Below are 19355 nucleotides of genomic sequence, written 5' to 3'. Positions count from 1 at the left end.
GTGGCATGCTGGCTCCAGTAGCTGTGGCTCGTGGGCTCTAGAGCGTAGGCTCAGTAGTTGTGGCGCACGGGCTTAGTTGCTCTGCGGCATGTGGGATCCTCCCAGACCAGGGCTTGAACCTGTGTCCCCTGCACTGGCAGGCGGATTCTTAACCACTGTGCCACCAGGGAAGTCCCATCCTTTTCAAAAGGGTGGATTAAGTCTTCACAGCCTGACAAAGGGTCAGGGAGATGAGAGGAGCTTATGCAGCAGGGCTACCTCAAGCGCCGCTGACTAAGCACAGTACAGGGAAGCTGTACCAGGCACAGAGGTGAGAGCACGTGGAGACTCTGACCAGGGGGCTTGCTTGGAGCTGTGTGGTCGAGTCACTTAAAGTTGCCCTGGGAAGCCTGGAAGGAGGATGCCTCAGGCTGCATCCTTCCTTTGGAAGCAGTGAGGTTCCCCCCTTTGGACTAAGGAGGGGTGGGTGGTGGAATCAAGACTTAGGAAGAGGAGTATTTAACGAAGTCAAAGAGCCAGGATCCTTTCTTCTTTTTTATTTCAAGGATGATCTTGATGAACAACAACTTTGGTTTGGTTTGATTTTGAGTTTTTAACAGTAAAACTTTATTCTCCCGGGAGAGATTCCCCTTCAAACTGTGTTGTTAATTGTGTCTTCTTCTTTGGCTTTTCCTCATAGATAATCCAGCAGGCTGGCCAGGTTTGGTTCCCGGATTCTGCGTTTAAGACCTATCAGGCTATCAAGGACTTCAACCGTGAAGGGCTGCCTCTGATGGTCTTTGCCAACTGGAGAGGCTTCTCTGGTGGGATGAAAGGTAATTGGCCTGGCCCTGGGCTGGAGGGGCCTCACTGATTCCCTTGAACACTGCAGCGGGCGGAGGAAGGGTTTATACTGGGTTTATATGAGTGTCCTGATAGCACATCAGCCTAGGTTTTTGGGCGATTATGCTCCCTCAGATGTCTTCTGAGTTGTAACTTGAACGGGAAGATTCGATTTTTACAGTTCCATACAGAATTTCAGAGCTGTCTAGGCGTTACGTAGGTGGACTGCTGATTTAGCTTTCACAGCTTAGTGACGGACTGTTCTGATGGTCCTGGGGAAATACAACTGTCCTAGTCTCTGTCCCTCTTTTCTGGGCATACTCTTTGTTGGTGTTTGTCTTTAATGCTCTATGATGACCAAGATAGATACTGAAATTAGCTGTCACCAGAAGAAAACGAACAAATTCTATACCGGAGGCTTTCCCTTTGTGGCAGTTCGTGATATGTTTTATTATTATCCAACAACAGCCCTGGGCCTGTGGCTCCAGCATATTAGACCATTATTGTAAAGGCTCTGCTCAGTGCCAGTCACTGAGAATCCTCCGTGTGAATGGTTCAGGGAAACACCCACTACCTCTCAAGGGTTGTGAAGCTTTCTCCCCAATGGCCAGAGATTCGTGGCCAGGCGGAGGCCAGAGACCACATGCCGGGAGGGAGGGGATGAGTATGCTGATAAGTGTCAACTTTATTCCTCAGGGAAAACCCTAGAATGGATTAGGGGAATAGACGGAGGGAGGAGTTGGTACTGCTGGAGTGAAAGGAGTGATCAGAGGTAGGACATGTAAAATGTGAAAGAACGAACTCTCAGTAAGGCACCCAGAAGTAGCTTGGGGCAGGAGCATCTCTAGCTTTGAGGGAGGAAAAGCTTGGGGAAGTTACCCTTTTATAGGTTATCAGCTGTGCGTGGAGAGAGGTTAGAGCCTCATGCCAGCAACTTTCCCTTACCTGGCTAAGAAAACCCCTGCCTGTATGGCCAGCCTCCCTGCCCAAATGTAGATGAGTAGGGCGATTTTTTTTGTTTTAGTTGAAAAGGTCCCCTTTGTCTATATTTACTGGACAGCTACCACATTTTGCACTTTCTTTGGGGAGACGTGGACTGTACATGCAAATTAGGGTTTGTATACTTTCCTAAGCTATTCCAGGTGAATTGCTTTTTGACCAAGATAATAAATCAGTGGAAATACCATGAGATATTGAGAGTATAGGTTAAATAAGTCAATCCTACACATTTTTATTGAGTTCCTATGTGCAAGGAGCTATGCTAGCTAGCTACTTCACAGAAAACAAAAGTAAGTCAGAAAAGAGTCTTGAAGCCTGAAGGAGTCAAGAAGAATGTCTTGTGCAGAAAGTTAGACCCATAATGTATAAAGTATAAACAAAATACCACAGTGTTTCTACCAGACGTAAAATAGATAGCTAGTGGGAAGCAGCCGCATGGCACAGGGAGATCAGCTCGGTGCTTTGTGACCACCTAGAGGGGTGGGATAGGGACGGTGGGAGGAAGGGAGACGCAAGAGGGAAGAGATATGGGAACATATGTATACGTATAACTGATTCACTTTGTTATAAAACAGAAACTAACACACCATTGTAAAGCAATTATACTCCAATAAGGATGTAAAAGAAAATAATACTAACCACAGTGTTCAAAGGAGGATGATACTCTATGGGGGCAGGGGAGGGGGTGGCTGGAATCCCTTTCATTTATGTATATGAGATGCATTTAGCATCAGATTTCACTTGATCCCAGATTCCCTGGCTGTGAGATTTACATTGACTTGGGAGAGAATGCAATGCTATTACTCCTTAGTTACCTCTCTTCTGGGGAGCCATTGAGAATTCACTCATCCTGACATTACTTAGGAGACGTCAGCCTGGCTATTTTGTCCTAACGAATTTAGAGCTCAAAAGTTTGCGATGTGCCACTTGTAGGGGAAGATTTAATTCTGCGGCGTATTTTGGCTCAGGCCCAGATTGGCTGCCCGCCCTATAACCATAAGAGCATCAACAATTAAGATGCATTGGGCTCTTTTCACCAGAAACTGCACTAACCATTTTACATGCATTATCTTACATAATCATCACAACAAGCACCTCTAAGGGGTAAGTTATATTATTATCCACAATTTGCATAAATTGAGACTTAGGTTAAGTAAATTTCCCAAGATCATTTAGCTAAAAAATGAGAACACAGACCTGTCTTACTTCCTGTAGCACAATTTAGAGCCTAGGGCCAGAACCAGATCTACTAGAATATCCCAAGAATAGAATATCTAGGTTCCTGAGAAAGTAATTATCCACCTACCGCCCCTCTGCTTTGGGGTTATTGTGACAGGAAACTGCAAGAACTCAGAAATGAGTTATGGGTTTTTAATTGTAAAATATACATAATATTTATCCTATTAACCATTTGTAAGTGTACAGTTCATCAGCATTAAATACATTCACAATGTTGTGTAACCATTACTACTGTCTGTACCCAAAACTTTTTCATCATCCTCGACATAAAGTCTATACCCATTAAATAGTAACTCCCCACCCCCACCCCCGTCCCTAATCAAAAACGAGTTGTTGGCCTGACGTGGAGCAGGACCAGCTCTGTCTTCTGAATTTTGGTGCTGCTGCTGCATCCGTTTACACGTCACTTAAGACAGATAAGCTTTGGGGAAGATGGAGATCAGTGTGAAAGTAGGAGGGGAGGAGCACCCCCCTTTCATAGTTACATGCAGGCCAGGATGTTTTCTATGTATTATCTCATGTAAAGGGACCAAAGCTGAGAGTCATTCCATATCCCTTGGGGAGATGTTTGCAGTTTTGGTTTCAATACTGGCTGGGGATTATGCAGGGAGGGAAAATAAACAATTATGCCATCCCTGAGTGCACACAAACACACAGCCAGGAGCCGACTGCACTGTGGGTAAAATGACTCCAAAATTGTGTGTAATGAGTAGGAAAAGATTAGAGACAGCTCTTGCTATGCTGAAAATTGACATTAGTGGAGGGGGGAAAAATAACCTCTTTACTAGTCGGCCTAGGAGGTCTAATTCAAGCAGTAAAAATATAAATAAATAAATAAAAGCACGTCAAGATGGTATTGGTGCTTTTTTTTCCAATGAGCTCTATCTGGCCGGAAGGCTATTCAGCATAATGCAAAATTAAATTATAAAAACTGGCTGAATATTTAGATGGAAGAGCCATTTGGAAGCAGTTTATTTAGATGAACCGGCAATGACCCACAACAGGGAGACATCAAGCATGAAATTTACTAGAAATTAGCACCAGGGTCCCAGCCTCAGCATGAATAGCTTGATAGGATGCAAATCCCAGTGATATTAAGCTGCCTCACTGCTGGTGCTACAGGGTCACTCTCAGTTGGCTTTTCATGTTATACTTATTATTTTTTCCCGGGACAGGTTATAAATAACAATAAAAAACATTTATTGAAAACTTTAACTGGAATGAAAGTCTATTATAAAGTCTCTGATTACTTGGATGTTGAAATGCAGTGTCAGCCGGCCATAATGAACTCATGAGAGACATTATGTGTATGCAGCTTGTGTATGCCTGATGTCTACCTTCAGCTTCTAACAGATAATCTCGCCTCAAGCCAATAAGATCTGTTCCAGTTTTGAGAGAGCAGAGCACTGTGGAAACACCCTACCGCCCTGCTCCCTTGTTTGGTACGTGCGGCTGCTGTGGTGTATCCCTGTTGTGTAACAATGAAGGCTCCAGGCAGGGTTGGCGCCTGGGTGCTAAGAACAGGCTGGAAAGGCTATGTGCTCACCGTTCATGCAGATGTGCTTTGCTCAGAATGCTTAGAAAGCTGCAGGCTCCCCCCTCTCTGAGGAAGAACCTTTCAGTATTATCCATTCCCATCGCATTTCTCAGGGCCTGAGAATTGACAGTCAGCATATGCATAGCTTTACAGTTCCCTAGATGATGTCTAGCCTAAACCCTTGGGGATCCCCCTTCCCCTGCTGCTCTTGGCTATGCTTTTGCTCTGTCTCTTAAATATGAAGGGATTTCAAACAAATGTGTGTCAGATTGTTGCCAAGCGCTTCAACCTGCCTTTCAGGAACGTGTGGTCTGGGGCAGCTGTGAATCAGTACAAGCATGTTGATTGTAGAATTTGTGTTTGTTTATATTTTAATAGCCTTTGTTGCCTTTGGAGTGTTTTGATGATTCGGATAGTGGGGTGTTGATGTTCCAGGTTAGATGGAGGCGTTTTTTTTCAAGTCCCAAGCTTGTCAGCTTCAATGAAGCTTGATGCCCCTTTTCTACTCACAGTCTTGGGGCCTGAAGATAATTGTTTGGCAGTCGGATCCATGCCCTTCACAGAGCTGCTAGTATAAGTTCTGATATCTCTGAACATACCAAAAATCCAGGCAACATTTAGAAATACTCATTTATTTAAGTCTCTTTTCTGGCTTCTGTTTTACTGAGCCCTTGTATCAGATGCTGGAAGGCAGATTACTTCAGCCTCCTGCGCTTTCCTCGCCTTAAGAGGGATGGGTTAAGAATGAAGTAGCAGAATGTGGACTTAAGAGACAAAGAGATCTGGGTTCAAAGTCTCAACTCTGCCACTTACTCACTTAAGCCTCAGTTTACTCACCTGTCACTTGGGTATGAGAAAAAGAAGAGTTTTCTGATGATTAAATGATTTACGTGTGTGTGTGTGTGTGTGTGTGTGTGTATGTAATCATGCTCCCTCGTATACAGTAAGCTAGCCATGAAGATGAAAAGAGGGACCAAAGTCCATTTCACAAAAATAAAATGCACACATACTCAACTTTATCCCAAACAATTTGCTTATACTATGAAATTAAGTTTTGTTTTGTTTTAATTAACTACATGGAAGTACATTTTTAATAAAGTCCTCTCCGTTTTTGGGAGCTGAGTCCGTTCATCATAGTACAGAGCTGGATTTTGATGTAGACATGTCTTTAACAAACAGAAGTGAGTGAAGAGGCTGGAAGCGCTGTCATTTACCTCTTAACTTACTTTTCTTTCACATAGGATGACTTTTTGGGTGCCATTTGCTGTTGTTTCACTTTCTCCTTTTATCTCCACCTCCCATTTCTTCTCCGCGCATGATACCGTTGAGAGCCACTCCTTCCTGTTACTCATTCTGAGACTGTACTCTTGGCAGCACTGAAAAATGTACTGCTAATTACACAATTATTTTATTATGTCGCACTGGTTGAAATATCCACTAAAGAATTAATTTAGTTAAAATAATTTGAACTGAGCAATTATTTTCATAACCACGGAATTAGCGTAAAGCGCTTAACGTCCTTTATTCCCTGCTCTTCATACAGCAGTTGTGTAATTAGCAGTAAATTTTTTTGGTCTTTGCTTTCCTCCCAAAGGAATAAATGTCTTTGTTCTGATCATATATACAGAGTGTGTGACCATTCACATTCTACATAGAGTAGGGAGTTTTTCCTGGGGCAACTTCTGAGTTTTTGGAATTCCTTCACAGACCAGCCAGCCAGGTTGGAGCAGTGGAGAAAGGCATAGGCCTTGCAGAGAACTGTGCTCACCCATGGTTTCTATACAGAGAGCCATTTTTACTTTGGAGAAGGTAGAGGTTTAATTTGCCAGTAACTACAGTGAAAGCAATTTCTCTTTGGTTTGCTCTTAAGTTCCAGAAAAATGCCTCTTTGCTTTGGGTTTCCAGATTGATTTATTCTAAATTGAGGTCCTCTCTTTGTTAGGAAAGTTTGAACTCAGTTGAACCTGTTATTTGGTGTTTCAAAAGGATCCACTCTGGTTCCACTGCAATACTCATTAAACATCTGGAATCATAAACCTAAAACTTCAGCAGTGTTTAGACTTCAGTGAGCTAGGAAATGGGAAGAAGTCATAAATTATTGGGAAATAAATAACTGATCCTGCTTTCCAAGGACTGACTCTGTTTATGCACCAAGGGTCCCTTTTCTTCAGGCTGCACCTGACCTTGGGGGGATTACAAAGCGTACTCTTTATCAGAAGAAAGAGGTGGCTCCTCTTTCTATGTGGCTGTGTGATAGTTCCAATAAATACATATGCACTTAAATTTTCTTCTCATTGGTACCCTGATAAAATGCAACTGATAAAGAATTAATTTTTTCTTTCTCGCTGTGTTCTTTCCAAAGCCTGCGTGTGCTCACTCATTTATTCAGCAGACACTTACTGAACACTAACTGTGTTCTAGGCACTGGACAGGACCCTGGGGATGCAAAGATGAAAGATGCAGTTTTTGAAGATAAAATTTTTGAAGGATGCATTTCCATTAGCTGTGCCTTTTAAGGGCTTATCATATGCTAAGTATCATGAGAAGAATTGAAAAGAGCTTGAATAGTTCCTTCAGAAAACTTAATGTAGTGAGAGAGATCACATATTGACATGAAAAATACTCAACATTTGTAGAGCGAGTGTGAATTAATGTGGTGAAACCTGAGTACAGAAATTCAGGGAAGATGTAAAATGGATATGCAGTCCATAGGGCCTGCACCCTGAATCTGGTGAAAGGCAGTGCACTTCTGTCATACTTTTGAAGATCCCGTGGAGTCTTAAATAGAATACAGATGGAGACACCAATTGCTTTAGTCTTCAGGGGGGCCAAACGGGACCTGGGGCAGCTGCACCCCCAGACCTGTCACCTCTGGCCATGAGCAGCTTTATTCCTCTGTGTGTCACGATGTGAGCAATGTTCGGAAGCACTGCTTCATGGTTTCTAATTTGTCTCATTCTCCACAGATATGTACGACCAAGTGCTGAAGTTTGGCGCTTACATCGTGGATGGCTTACGGGAGTGCTCGCAGCCTGTGATGGTTTACATTCCTCCACAGGCCGAGCTCCGGGGTGGCTCCTGGGTCGTGATTGACCCCACCATCAACCCGCGGCACATGGAGATGTATGCTGACCGAGAAAGCAGGTAGTGCTCCTTCCTCGTTTCCACTCACTGCCTCTGGGGGATCCTCTAGCTGTTGGTTTCCTCCTGGAGAGCATTATAACCAAGGGACCTTTATTTGAATCTGTGTATCCGCAGAGGGCTCCAAGGTCAGAAAAATAGGCTTTCTAGAAAGCATCCGCCAGCATGAGAAGGGAGCCAGGCTGGAGTGAGGCTTTCCCGGTGTGATCCCCACCCCAGATTCTTTTACCATGAGGTCCTCTATCCAGGCACCCCCAGACTCTGAGAGACCCTCTCCTGTATGTTGTTCAGATATACCTATTCATCATCTCTTTCTTAGGTATGTGGCAGAGGGAGCTTAAAGCGAGGTGGAGAGGAAGGACCAAGTTGTTAGTCTGGAGTTCTGGGGGCTTCCCCAGGCCCTGCCGCTGACTAGTGAGGAACTTGGAGCGGTCCTCCCTCTCCCTGGGTTGCTTCTCCTTGTCTGTGGAACGACCTGGGTGGCCATCGAGGTGCACCACGGCACCTGCATTCTGTGGTTCCAACCAGAGCTTCTCCCACACAGCGCAGTGCCTCACTCTGGCATTCGGGGAGGCCTGGAGAACACAGTGTTTGCAGCACAAAGAGAACTGCAAGAGAAAATCCCAAGCTTCTGTTAGGCATTGGCACCTGCAACACTTAAGTCCAGCTTCCTTTCATAATCTGCTTTCAACCCTTTTGTAAATCTCACATCATATCTCCTTGACATTTTCCATGCCAGTTCCTACATCCAATCATTTTATTAGAGCACCTATGTCTCTCTTTTCCCCAAAATTTCAGCCTCTTATTTCAAAAACTGCTTGAGAGAGTCCAGTGGTTTTATTGTCAAATCACTAGGCTAGCGTTCTATACTTAGGGGCTTACTTTTAAGTGCTAACTTAACTCCTGATCTGATATCAGATGGGAGACAAGTCCTCTGCAGACTTTAGAACAAGACTGTGTGGTTTTAAATCCAGCTCTGTCACTTGTTAGCCTTGGACAAGTCTCCTAACATCCCGTACCTTAGTTTCCTCCTCTGTGAAATGGGGATCATAGTACCTTACTTCATAGTGGATATAGACTGGGCATGGCATTGTCATAAAGATTTTTACATTGACCTTAGAACAGTGCCATGCACAGAGTAAGCATTAGCTGTAATTTTTTCTTTTTTTATGTAGAAAGTCTTTAAAAAAAAAAAAAGGTGTGTAGGGTAAAGTTCCTGGTAATAGAACATCATTAGTATGCACTAGAAGTGACCCTGAAACCTATGTCATTTCCATAGCAGCAGGGTGCCGTCCGTGTGTAGGACCAGTCAGCACCCCGCCACTCCCTCATTGCGTGGCCTGAGTGATGGAGACTGTTCCTCTGCCACTGCGGCTACATCAACTTTTTTTTTTTTCTGAAAAACATGATTCCTGTTACCCTTATCAGCTGTAGGTGGTGGAATCTGTATTCTTCTCCCTTTGAGATGGAAGTAGACCGATGTCGTAATAAGAATTATTTTAATTGCTTTTCGCCAGGCCTTTCTCATACCCCACTTAGACGCTTCTCTGGTGCCTGCTTCTCTCCCTGGGGTTCCCTCTGTGAACTGTGGGTGGGTAAAACCATAATGAAGCTATTTCCTGGTCCACAGATTGTAACTGGCCTCATTCTGTTGTCTCCTTCCTTTAAAGTGCCTCTATTTCTGTTTTGTTTTGTTTCCTTTCCTTTCTCTGTGATCCAGGGGATCAGTTCTGGAGCCAGAAGGGACAGTAGAAATCAAATTCCGCAGAAAGGATCTGGTGAAAACCATGCGTCGGGTGGACCCCGTCTACATCCACTTGGCTGAGCGATTGGGTATGTCTGCTTGTCCTCCTGGCAAATCAATGAGCCGTTCAGCTGATTTGTAATGAGTGCATTCACAGGCCAGGGGAGGAGGCACTGAAGCATTTGATCAAATTCATGATCATCTTTATTTACTGTCCTCTCTATGGTAAGAACCCTGGTAGAATGAAATAGGGTGTGTAATAGGAGGGAAAGTGGGCCCTTAAAAAAGCAAAAGTCACCCGATTTTTTTCTTCTGATATTTCCTTATAGTTCAAACAATCCATCTTTCTAGGCTTGTGGATGTCCTTGTAAAGAATGATTAGCTGGAAGTTGCTGTTGGGGGCAGGCTGATCAGGCAGAGAACATGCTAGGCTTAAGTATCCTGTTTCTGCTTGTCTCTCTGGACGAGCCTGCCTTGTTTCTGAAGAGTCAGTGTCACAGGATGGAAAAGCCGGAGACCTACCCAGGCGGCATCCTGGGGCCATCCTGAGCTGGAGAAATGGAAGTAACAATTGTACACTGTGCACTTAAAATAGAGGCCGAGCCGCAGAATCCCTGGGAGTGTTTGCACTCCATGCTTCCAGCCGTTACTGTGTCGCTCATTTGTTTCTGGAGCTTTTGGAAGGCGCTTGCAATTTGAACATTGGACTAAACCATGGGGGCCCTGTGTCAAGTCCAGAGTCTGAATGAGTTTCAGAGTCTCTTAAAACACTGATTTTCTGCCCAGGTCTCCCATTGAGCCCTTTGCTCTGTTAGTAAAGATAATGGCTTAAGGGTCTTTTGTTCGTTGGTTTGGTTTGTTTTTGTTTTTTAAAGACAACAGGGAGATTGTCTTTAAAAGGTAGTGAAACTCAGTGAATGGAAGACATAAAAAAGAGATGCTAGCTCATTTATGTTCCAAATAGTAAGTTAATTAATAAAGTACCATTTGTGAACTCTTTACATCCTCACCATCCAGAGACACAGAAACTTCTGAGAGTTTGCCTGCCCTCACCCTAGAGACCGCACGTCCTGGCATCAGAGGCCTGAGCCGTGCGCAGTGTTGCTTGCCATACACAGCGACTCGGGTTACCATAAACCCTGTTTGTGTCCCATTGTTTGCCGTTAGGAAACAACCGCCAATAACTCTAACCCACCGCAGCCTGATCCTTTTATAGGAAATGCACACATACAACAAGAAATTGGCAAAGTTGTTTCTAAAATCTATTGCCACCCAGAATTGTTGAGGTGGTTTTTCTTCCTCTTTCTTCTCCAAACAGGATAATTACTTCTGACCAACCCCATACACTTTAATTAAAGTAACTGCAGCTCAAGAGCAAGTTACTCACAACTGTACACAGAGAGAGCTCTAAAAGCTTCAGCCACCGATAAGCATCTCACTTAGATGCCTCATAATCGCTCCCAGCATCCAGCGATCGCCGCCATCGCCGTTTTTACCACTAATTCTGCACGAAGGCAGCAACGCCACAATTTCAGAACACAGCGAATTGCATAATTTTCTTTTTTTCCTCTTCTTCTTTCTTTTTTTCTTTTTTCCTGATTTTCTTTCTGGCCAATTTAAAATTTGTCAAAGTCGGTCTCCTTCTGGATCACTGCCCTTTGATATTTCGCGCACTCCATTTGCCACAAACAAGCCGCAGGGCCGCAGTTCATGCTGACTCCAGCAGAGAGAGAGCTCCATTTATCTTACACTGCCTGCTGAATTCCTGCTCATTACCTGGGGGTTCACTGCCTCTTTTTAACCCCCCAGTGGCTGTCACCATCCCTTCAGAGTAACTGGCTGGTAGGAAGAGGGATCCTCTCTAACATCTGTTTGTAGAATGACTGGATGGTGAGGGGTGTGGGCCTGAAGCTTCTTTCTCTTGAAGGAAAGTGATATCGCTCCCACATTCACCCAGCATCTTTTAACTTTTGAAACACGGAAAGGGGAGAAGGAGGAGATTCCCAAGGGATGGCCGTTTAATCATTTGTTACAAATCATCTTATTAGCAATTTCCTATCCACATTGAAGAAAACCATATTTATTTAACCTTGACCAAAATGGCACTAGAGGAAGAATCCTTAGTCGGCTAAATGTGAAGCAGGCACTGGCCCAGGGCAGCTTGGGGCATGAGCAGTGGAGCTGGAGTAAAAATAACTACGTACAGGTCTTGGGTATGTTGCTTGCAGGTAGGTTGTTTAACTTCTCCAAACATCAGCTTCTTCATCTAGAGAGTGGGGGTGATGCTCCCACCTAGCCAGCGTGGGGATCAGATGAATGTGCGCTGTCTTTGAATCTGCGAAGCATTGTTCAAACATGGTGATGGGCATCGTTTCCTTTCCATCCTAAGAAGAAGAAGCAGTCTTGTCTCAGGTATTCTCAGTCAGTCAGGGAGACCATAGACGTCCAGGTGTGTTCGTGACAGAAGAGATCCGTGGGGATGTAACAGAAGAAACATTTGTGAACCTGGCTCCTTTTGGGTTCACACTGGCTTTTGGCTCCTTTCTCAGTGCCTAGAAGCAGACTGCCAAAATGCTTTTTCACAAAGTGGGTAAAAATGACCTCAGTTTCCAGATTGGGAGATCGAGGCAGAAGGAAGAGTTAAATAAGTCATCCAAGGTACAAAGTAAATGTACGCTAGTGCCCAGAAGGGAATCCTGGTTCCCTGTGTGCTACTTTTCTCAGGATTTCCTCAGATACTTACCTCAGCTGAATACTAAGCCTGATCAAAAGTAAACAGGAGCTCTTTTTTTTTATAAATTTATTTATTTATAAATTTATTTATTTATTTTTGGCTGCGTTGGGTCTTCGTTGCTGTGCGCGGGCTTTCTCTAGTTGCGGTGAGTGAGGGCTACTGTTCCTTGTGGTGTGTGGGCTTCTCGTTGCGGTGGCTTCTCTTGTTGCGGAGCACGGGCTCTAGGCGCGTGGGCTTCAGTAGTTGTGGCTTGCAGGCTCTAGAACTCAGGCTCAGTAGTTGTGGCACACGGGCTTAGTTGCTCCGTGGCCTGTGGGATCTTCCCGGGCCAGGGCTCGAACCCGTGTCCCCTGCATTGGCAGGCAGATTCTGAACCACTGCACCACCAGGGAAGTCACTAAACAAGTTCTTTAAACAAGAGTGCTTTCCCTTTGTGATCTGAAGCCAACTCCACGGAGAGGAATCTGACATAGGAGGACGTCTGAGGAGTAGATGTTGTCCTGTGTTCCCAGTCTCTTCCCAAATGGGCCTCTGCACGGGGGAGCATGCCATCAGGTCACTTAGACAAACCAGTGCATGGTGATCGACTGTGCTCAAAATACTCTCTAAGGATAATGAATGATATTTAACTTCTGAACAGCTAACGTCATCTCTTTCAGGATTCTTATTTTTTTTAAATGGCCTTTTGTCATTTTATATAGTTAGTTTGGGTAGAGGTGGTGAATTACTAGTTTACAGTTCTGCGATTATAACAGAGAGTATGAAAATAGTACATAGATTGGTCCCTCATAAAGGTAAAGGGAAGAATTACCCCAGCAAGGAATGTGATATCAGACCAAATACCAGAGTCTTGCATTGCTGGACCAGTTCTGACCCTGGGTTCTCAGAACCCGGGCTTGGGAGAGTCAGTGCAGAGAGGAAAATGTCCTACCATTCTGGTTGCCTTAAGGAAATTAAATTCCTTCTTTGGAAACAGAGTGCAGCCCTCCAAGGCTTCCCTGTCTCTCTCTGATATCCTTTTACCTCCAGGACAGGGAGAGCGGCCTTAGAGCAGGACAGCCTTCCCAGCCTGGCCTCATGATGCTGTGATGTGAGATCCTCTTCTGGATCCGCATCCTCCTCTTGTGTTCCGAGGGAAGTGACAAATCAATTTAGGTAGAGAGAGAACCCTCTGGCCCAAGCGTGAAGCCACTGTAAGCTCCCCGCCGTCCCTCTCCTCAGTACAAAGAGCACCTGGGCCAAGGAGCCGCTTGGTGGAACTTTATTCTGCTCCAGACACACGTCTTGGTCGTGGCCCTGTTCCCAGACAGCCGGGCAGCCTGCCATGCAGCGCACTGGCCGTGCCCACGTGGACGGAGCGCGTTCTGGGAGTGGCGGTCTGACACCGGCAGCAGCGAGCACCACTGCTGGCCCCTGCTTGGCCGTAAGGCCCTCGCCCACACCCCACACGCCTCCCGGCCTGAGGCACCCTGGGCGTAGGTAGATGGAGTATTGTGGCTGCAAGTGAGGATACATGTGTCTGAAAATCCTCAGGAATGCCTCACTCCCAAGCCTTCTCTTTAGCCGGTGGGATGACAGGAAATGGATACTTCCTTGAGTTAAGGGGACTCAAGGGTTAAGCTGCTTTTCTGGCAGAGGTGATCGAAGTTTCTGCGCTGTGTGTGCTTTTCTATCTCTTGTGCCCTCTTCAAGATGCTGTAAGCTGAAAAGAGCTCAGGTTGCTTATTTGAGGCACAAAGCAGCGTCCTTACCTGGAAAGTTGATCATGGGAAAGAAAGAAGTCCTAATACTCAGCCTGGGGAGTGGCCTCTGGCCCTCTCCCCTGTTGTACACAGAGTGTCCTCCCTGGCACCGAGGTCCCCAAACACTGGGCTCCTTAGTAGGTAGGCTGCTGAGGAACAACGTAAGACTTTCTATCATGAAGGTAGAGATGATGGGATCCTCCCTTAAGTTAGCAGCAGCTTAAAACCCACCTGTCACACCGATTCAGAAGCTCTTTGGCTTGATGCAATTTAGTGCAGTAGTGACAACATTTTCTGGGAAGGAGAAGGGGGTCGTCCTTTTGGTGTGATCTGATTGTATTTATAGAAGCATCTGGGCTTGCCTCTTCCCAGGAAGGAGTGAGTCACAATTCCCTCAGGCTGGAGGGACCTGGCAGGCATTCTGTTAGACTGTAAAACCTAAGCTTCTGCCCGCCTGAGGCTGTCATGAGAACTTGTCAGAGGGACCCTCTTCCCTACTTGGTCCCAGATGACCCAGATCCTTGTCCTCCTGCCTGCCAGACTGAGGAAGAGCAACTTAGAGAAAGAAAATAGTACAGACTGCCAGGCTTAATTGCTACTAGAATTCAGAGAATTCTGTGCTGTTTCCTGACTCTTTTGTGTGGGGTGTTTGCATGGGGGCACAGGGGACAAGGCTGCAGGGGGAGTAATGTATTTAATATATTTTTTTAATCCCCATTTGGAAATCTCTGGCTTTACTATAATGATTTTTCAAAATATGAACAGTAGAACACTAACGCCATCGCAAGGAACCTCAGGGTTAAACATCCCTTGAGAGGATTGCTGTTAAAATCAATATGCATATACAGTTGTATTTAGATAGTTATGGCCCCCTTGAAGAAAAGCAGATATATGAAAATGGGATTTAAAAAAAAACTAGATACACTGGGAGAAATTATTCCCATTACAAAAGGATTATTTGCTTTACCAAAGGATTCACTGCAGGGTTCCTTCTAAATAGCTCCCTTAAGGCATTTAAAACAGGATCTGATTTCTGCAGTTTTTCAAGAATGCTTTTGTGTAAAGAAAGGCACGCCTGTTATGGATACGGAAATAGTTTTGCAGGTTTTTTTTTTTTCCACCCTATCTTACTGTATTTTAGAGAAATTTCTTTCAACATAGAAAATGTGTTTACATAGATCTTTTAAACAGCTACTTATGTTTGTACTTCTGAATCTTAATAAGATTCCAGTCTTTTTTATGCTGATTTTTCAATCTTAAGGTTGAGGAATGGGTATGTGTTCTCATGTCTGAGATATTCAGGAGCTTGGTGGGGAGGGTGATCTAGTTCTTTTCTTTAGCATCATAAGTATTTAACCAATCACAGCAAATTGCCTTCTTCAGAGGAGGAGGAAGGGCACATGAAAGTTAAAATTGGGTTTAAATTTACATAGGCTTCTTGATAGAACTAAAAAAAAAAGTTAAGAATTAAAAGAACACACACTTTAATATCACATCCTTTTTCCTGTTTGCCAGATTAGGATGGTTGTTACATAAATGAGAAACAGCTCAGAAAAGGAAAGAGATTTCTGCAAGGTCACCTCGTGCCTTTGGCTGCGCAGAGAATTTTTAGCCTACCACTCTGATTTTTATTCTCAGCTTTGAAGGTCTCACCCTCCCCCCAGATCATACTCCATGGTCTGCTCATCCATACGGTAAGGCTGGCCACCTCCCGCCCTCCCCCAGGGTCAAGGCTGGGTCAAAGCACCTCCTGCCGCAGAAATCAGCGGGCTCCTCAGAAGCTTCTCTTCAGCTTTGACCCCATGGAGGAGAGATGTGGCTTTTCATTATGTCCTGGCCCCTGGAACACCTGACAGGCTGCTGTCCTGTGGACACGTGCAGGTCAGTTTAACTTGTTTCATTTAAAAAGCATGGACTCTGAAGCCAGACTGCCTAAGCCCAAATCCCAGCTCCATCATTTCCTGGCTTTGTGGCCTTGGACAAGTTACTTCACTTCTTTTGCGTGCCTCAGTTTCCCCAACGATAAGATCACAGCAATCTTTTAGGGTTGTCGTGAAGATGAAATGAGATGAAAAGTACTTAAGCAGTACGAGTGTATGGTAACATCTCAATAATGTTAGTTTTCATTTGATCACTAGTAATACCTCTTCTTGCGTCTAAGTCTTTAAACATTCTTAATTGTAAGGCTGGATTTTTAGGATTTCATGGGGACTGTTTATTTTGGGAAGGAAGGCATGAGAGTGACCGACCTCCCTTTTCCCTTTTCCCATTTCAGCCTTTTCCTAAAGTAGGATTCTAGAAAGAATGACTTTCCTCTCTGTAGCATATTCTTAAACACACTCACACATGCACACACACTGGCTTGCTTTCCTAAAAACCCTGAGGCCCTGCAATCTGGCTAGAAAAGAAAGAAAACCATTCCAAGATATTTAATTGTACAGGGAGCTTATAGGATTGATCGAGAGCTTAGCTTTTTACAATAGTCCAGTGAATAAGAAATGCTCCTGACAAATGATCAATGATGGGATAATCACTCTTTATCCCCCTCCTCATTCTTACCTTCTTTCTTTCAGGAGAGCAGGGTTCAGAAGTCAAAAATCTTTATAGACGCTGCTTTTAAATTAAGCAGAAAATAGACATTGACATATGTGTTAATCTCCCCTAAATCATTACTGGGGCTGGCTGCTTTGCCGTACAAGGAGAGGGGCCCTCGCTGTGCTACAGAAGGGTGTAAAACTAGCTTAAGAGCAGCCTCTGATTTTTAGAAAATAAAATGTAGAAAACCTTTTTTTCCCCTTAAAACAAAGCACACAAATCTTTCTCTTTCTCATGGGCATTTAAAATTACATACATTCTCTACTTCTGTCTTTTCCTTGCTTTGATGCTTTTTTGAGGTAGGTCTTGAACTGCAATCAGAGGCATCACTGAAGGAATCAGACAACACAGGCTTTGGGGGAATGTTCTGGGATCTTCCTAGTCTCACTCAGGAGGGCCAGAGTATTGTAGGTGTTTATTTTGGTATTCTTTCAGAGCTCTAGGATAGCTTGATTGGGTGGATGAGAATTTTGTTAGGGGAATTAGCCTTCTCTGTCCCTCCAACTGGGTAAAGCCACGGTCTTATTCCCCCAGTGCTCTGTTCCTAAGCGCAGAAGTCCCCCTGCTCTGCACCCAGTGCTGAGCTGTGCTCTTAACTCCTCCTAACACAGTGAACCAAACTCTCCAGCTAATTGCCCTTCTGTGGCCACTGCCAGGTCTCCTGCTTGGCCACTTTCAGTACCATTTAATGTAGAAGAACACAGGCTTCAGAGACAGCCAGACCCAGGGTAAATCCTGACTTTTCTACTTAAGAGCTGGGTGTCATTGGGCAAGTTACTTTTACGTTTCAGAGCCTTGGTTTTCTCATTTGTGAAGCAGAGACCCTGTCTGTAAGGTTGGGTTATTATAAAGATTAGAGATGATGTATCTGAAGCAACTTGGAAAGCGTTCAGTAACTCTGAGGTGTTCCACTTGGCAGCAGTGCTGGCAGCTGACCAGACCTGGGTCTGAACTGCGCGTGGTGACTTACGAGCTGTGTGATCCTAAAATCATGGAGTGCAGTGCCTGGCGCGTAGGAAATGCTCGATAAATGGTGTGTGTTGTATACGGAGCGCATCTATGTATATATGTTGTCGACCCTGAGGGAGAACGCTGTGAGGGTCTGGAAGTCCCTGTTCAGCCATGTTCACGGTCCTGCCATCCCCCGCCCCCCAGCAGGGCTGCGATTTTACCTGACGATCTCTCAATGCCTCAGAGATACCGCGAGTTCACTTCCAGACCACCACAATAAAGTGAATGTCGCAATAAAGCGAGTCACATGACTTTTTGGTTTCCCAGTGCATAGAAAAGTTATGTTTACACTATAAGTGTGCAAGAGCATTATATCTGAAAAACAATGTACATACTCTAATTTAAAATACTTTAGCGCTAAAAAATGCTCACCATTATCTGAGCCTTCCGTGAATCATAATCTTTTTGCTGGTGGAGGGTCCTGCCTCGACGTTAGTGGCTGCTGACTGATCAGGGCGGTGGTCTCTGAAGGGTGGGGGGGACGGACGTGGCAATTTCTTAAAATAAGACACCAGTGAGGTTTGCTGCATCGATTGACTCTTCCTTTCACAAACGATTTCTCTATAGTGTGCAGTCCTGCTTGATAGCGTTGTTTGATTTCCCCATAACAAATACAGTACAGGTATAACTCGCTTTACTGTGCTTTCAAACTTTTTCATTATTATTATATTTCTTATGGTGATCTGTGATCAGTGATCTTTGATGTTATGTTTTGATGTTTTTATACTTGTTTTGGCATTTTTTAGCAATAAAGTATTCTCTAGGTATGCCTGTAACAGGAGGCACTACCCTAGAGACGTGCATACAGAATGGGAATTATTGGAGATGCCGTCTCGGTCTAGTCGTGGGGTGGGACTGAGGTGGAACCTCACCTGTATCAGGCAGGAGTCTGCCATCCTCATTTAGCCTTTTCTGAAGTTAAAGGGATACTAGGACCAAAGCGCTTGTACACATAAGCCAGAAACACACACAACACAGTGTTCAAAAGCTGTGGGAGCCAAGCTGCTGCATCCGGGTCCTGCCTCTGTCCCTTTCTAGCTTTGTGACCTTGGTAAGTTACATAAATTCTCAATGCCTCAGTTTCCTCACCTGTAAGAGGAGGAGAATAGGAATACCAACCTCATAAGGTTGTTGTAGAATTAAATGGGTTAATAGATGTAAAGCACTTAGAACAGTGCCCAGTGCCCTGTTGATTACTGATTATATGCACTGGGGAGCCAGTATACATTTTTTTTTTTAGTTGTACTTATTTTTTTAACTTTCCATTTGATATAATTTTACAGGAAAGTTACAAGAATGGTACAAGGAACTTCTGATGCCCTTTTCTCCAATTCACCTACTGTTAACTTCTTCGACTTGCTTTAAAATTTTCACATACACAAGCTCCCTCGCTCACTCTCTCTGCACACATACGTGTTTTCTTTGAACTGTGTGAGCTAATCTGTAGACATCACGATCCTCTATCCATAAATATTCAGTGTGTGTTTCCAAGAACACAGACTTTCTTTTACATAAGCAAAATACATTTATTAAAATCAGAAGCTAGGGGCTTCCCTGGTGGCGCAGTGGTTGAGAGTCCGCCTGCCAATGCAGAGGATACGGGTTCGTGCCCCGGTCCGGGAGGATCCCATATGCCGCGGAGCGGCTGGGCCTGCGCGTCTGGAGCCTGTGCCTGTGCTCCGCAACGGGAGAGGCCGCAACAGTGAGAGGCCTGCGTACCGCAAAAAAAAAAAAAAAAAAAAAATCAGAAGCTATAACATTGATACAATACTGCTGTCTAATCCATAATTC

General features: G+C 44.5%; 1 protein-coding gene across 7 annotated transcripts in view; it reads left to right on the top strand.

Moving 5' to 3' along the window:
• ACACA (acetyl-CoA carboxylase alpha) overlaps window positions 1–19355 on the top strand; it is a 272316-nt gene that overhangs the window by 238353 nt on the left and 14608 nt on the right. For all 7 annotated transcript variants that reach the window (XM_067717545.1, XM_067717544.1, XM_067717547.1 and 4 more), the window contains 3 exons: window positions 680–815; window positions 7564–7741; window positions 9459–9571. In XM_067717545.1, coding sequence (XP_067573646.1) covers window positions 680–815; window positions 7564–7741; window positions 9459–9571 — 427 coding nt within the window. The remainder of the gene's footprint in view (window positions 1–679; window positions 816–7563; window positions 7742–9458; window positions 9572–19355) is intronic.

This window comes from Pseudorca crassidens, chromosome 19 (genome assembly GCF_039906515.1).
Source record: "Pseudorca crassidens isolate mPseCra1 chromosome 19, mPseCra1.hap1, whole genome shotgun sequence".
Lineage (NCBI taxonomy): Eukaryota > Metazoa > Chordata > Mammalia > Artiodactyla > Delphinidae > Pseudorca > Pseudorca crassidens.
The sequence above is the reverse complement of the archived record's forward strand: the minus strand, read 5'-3'. Positions and strand labels throughout refer to the sequence as shown.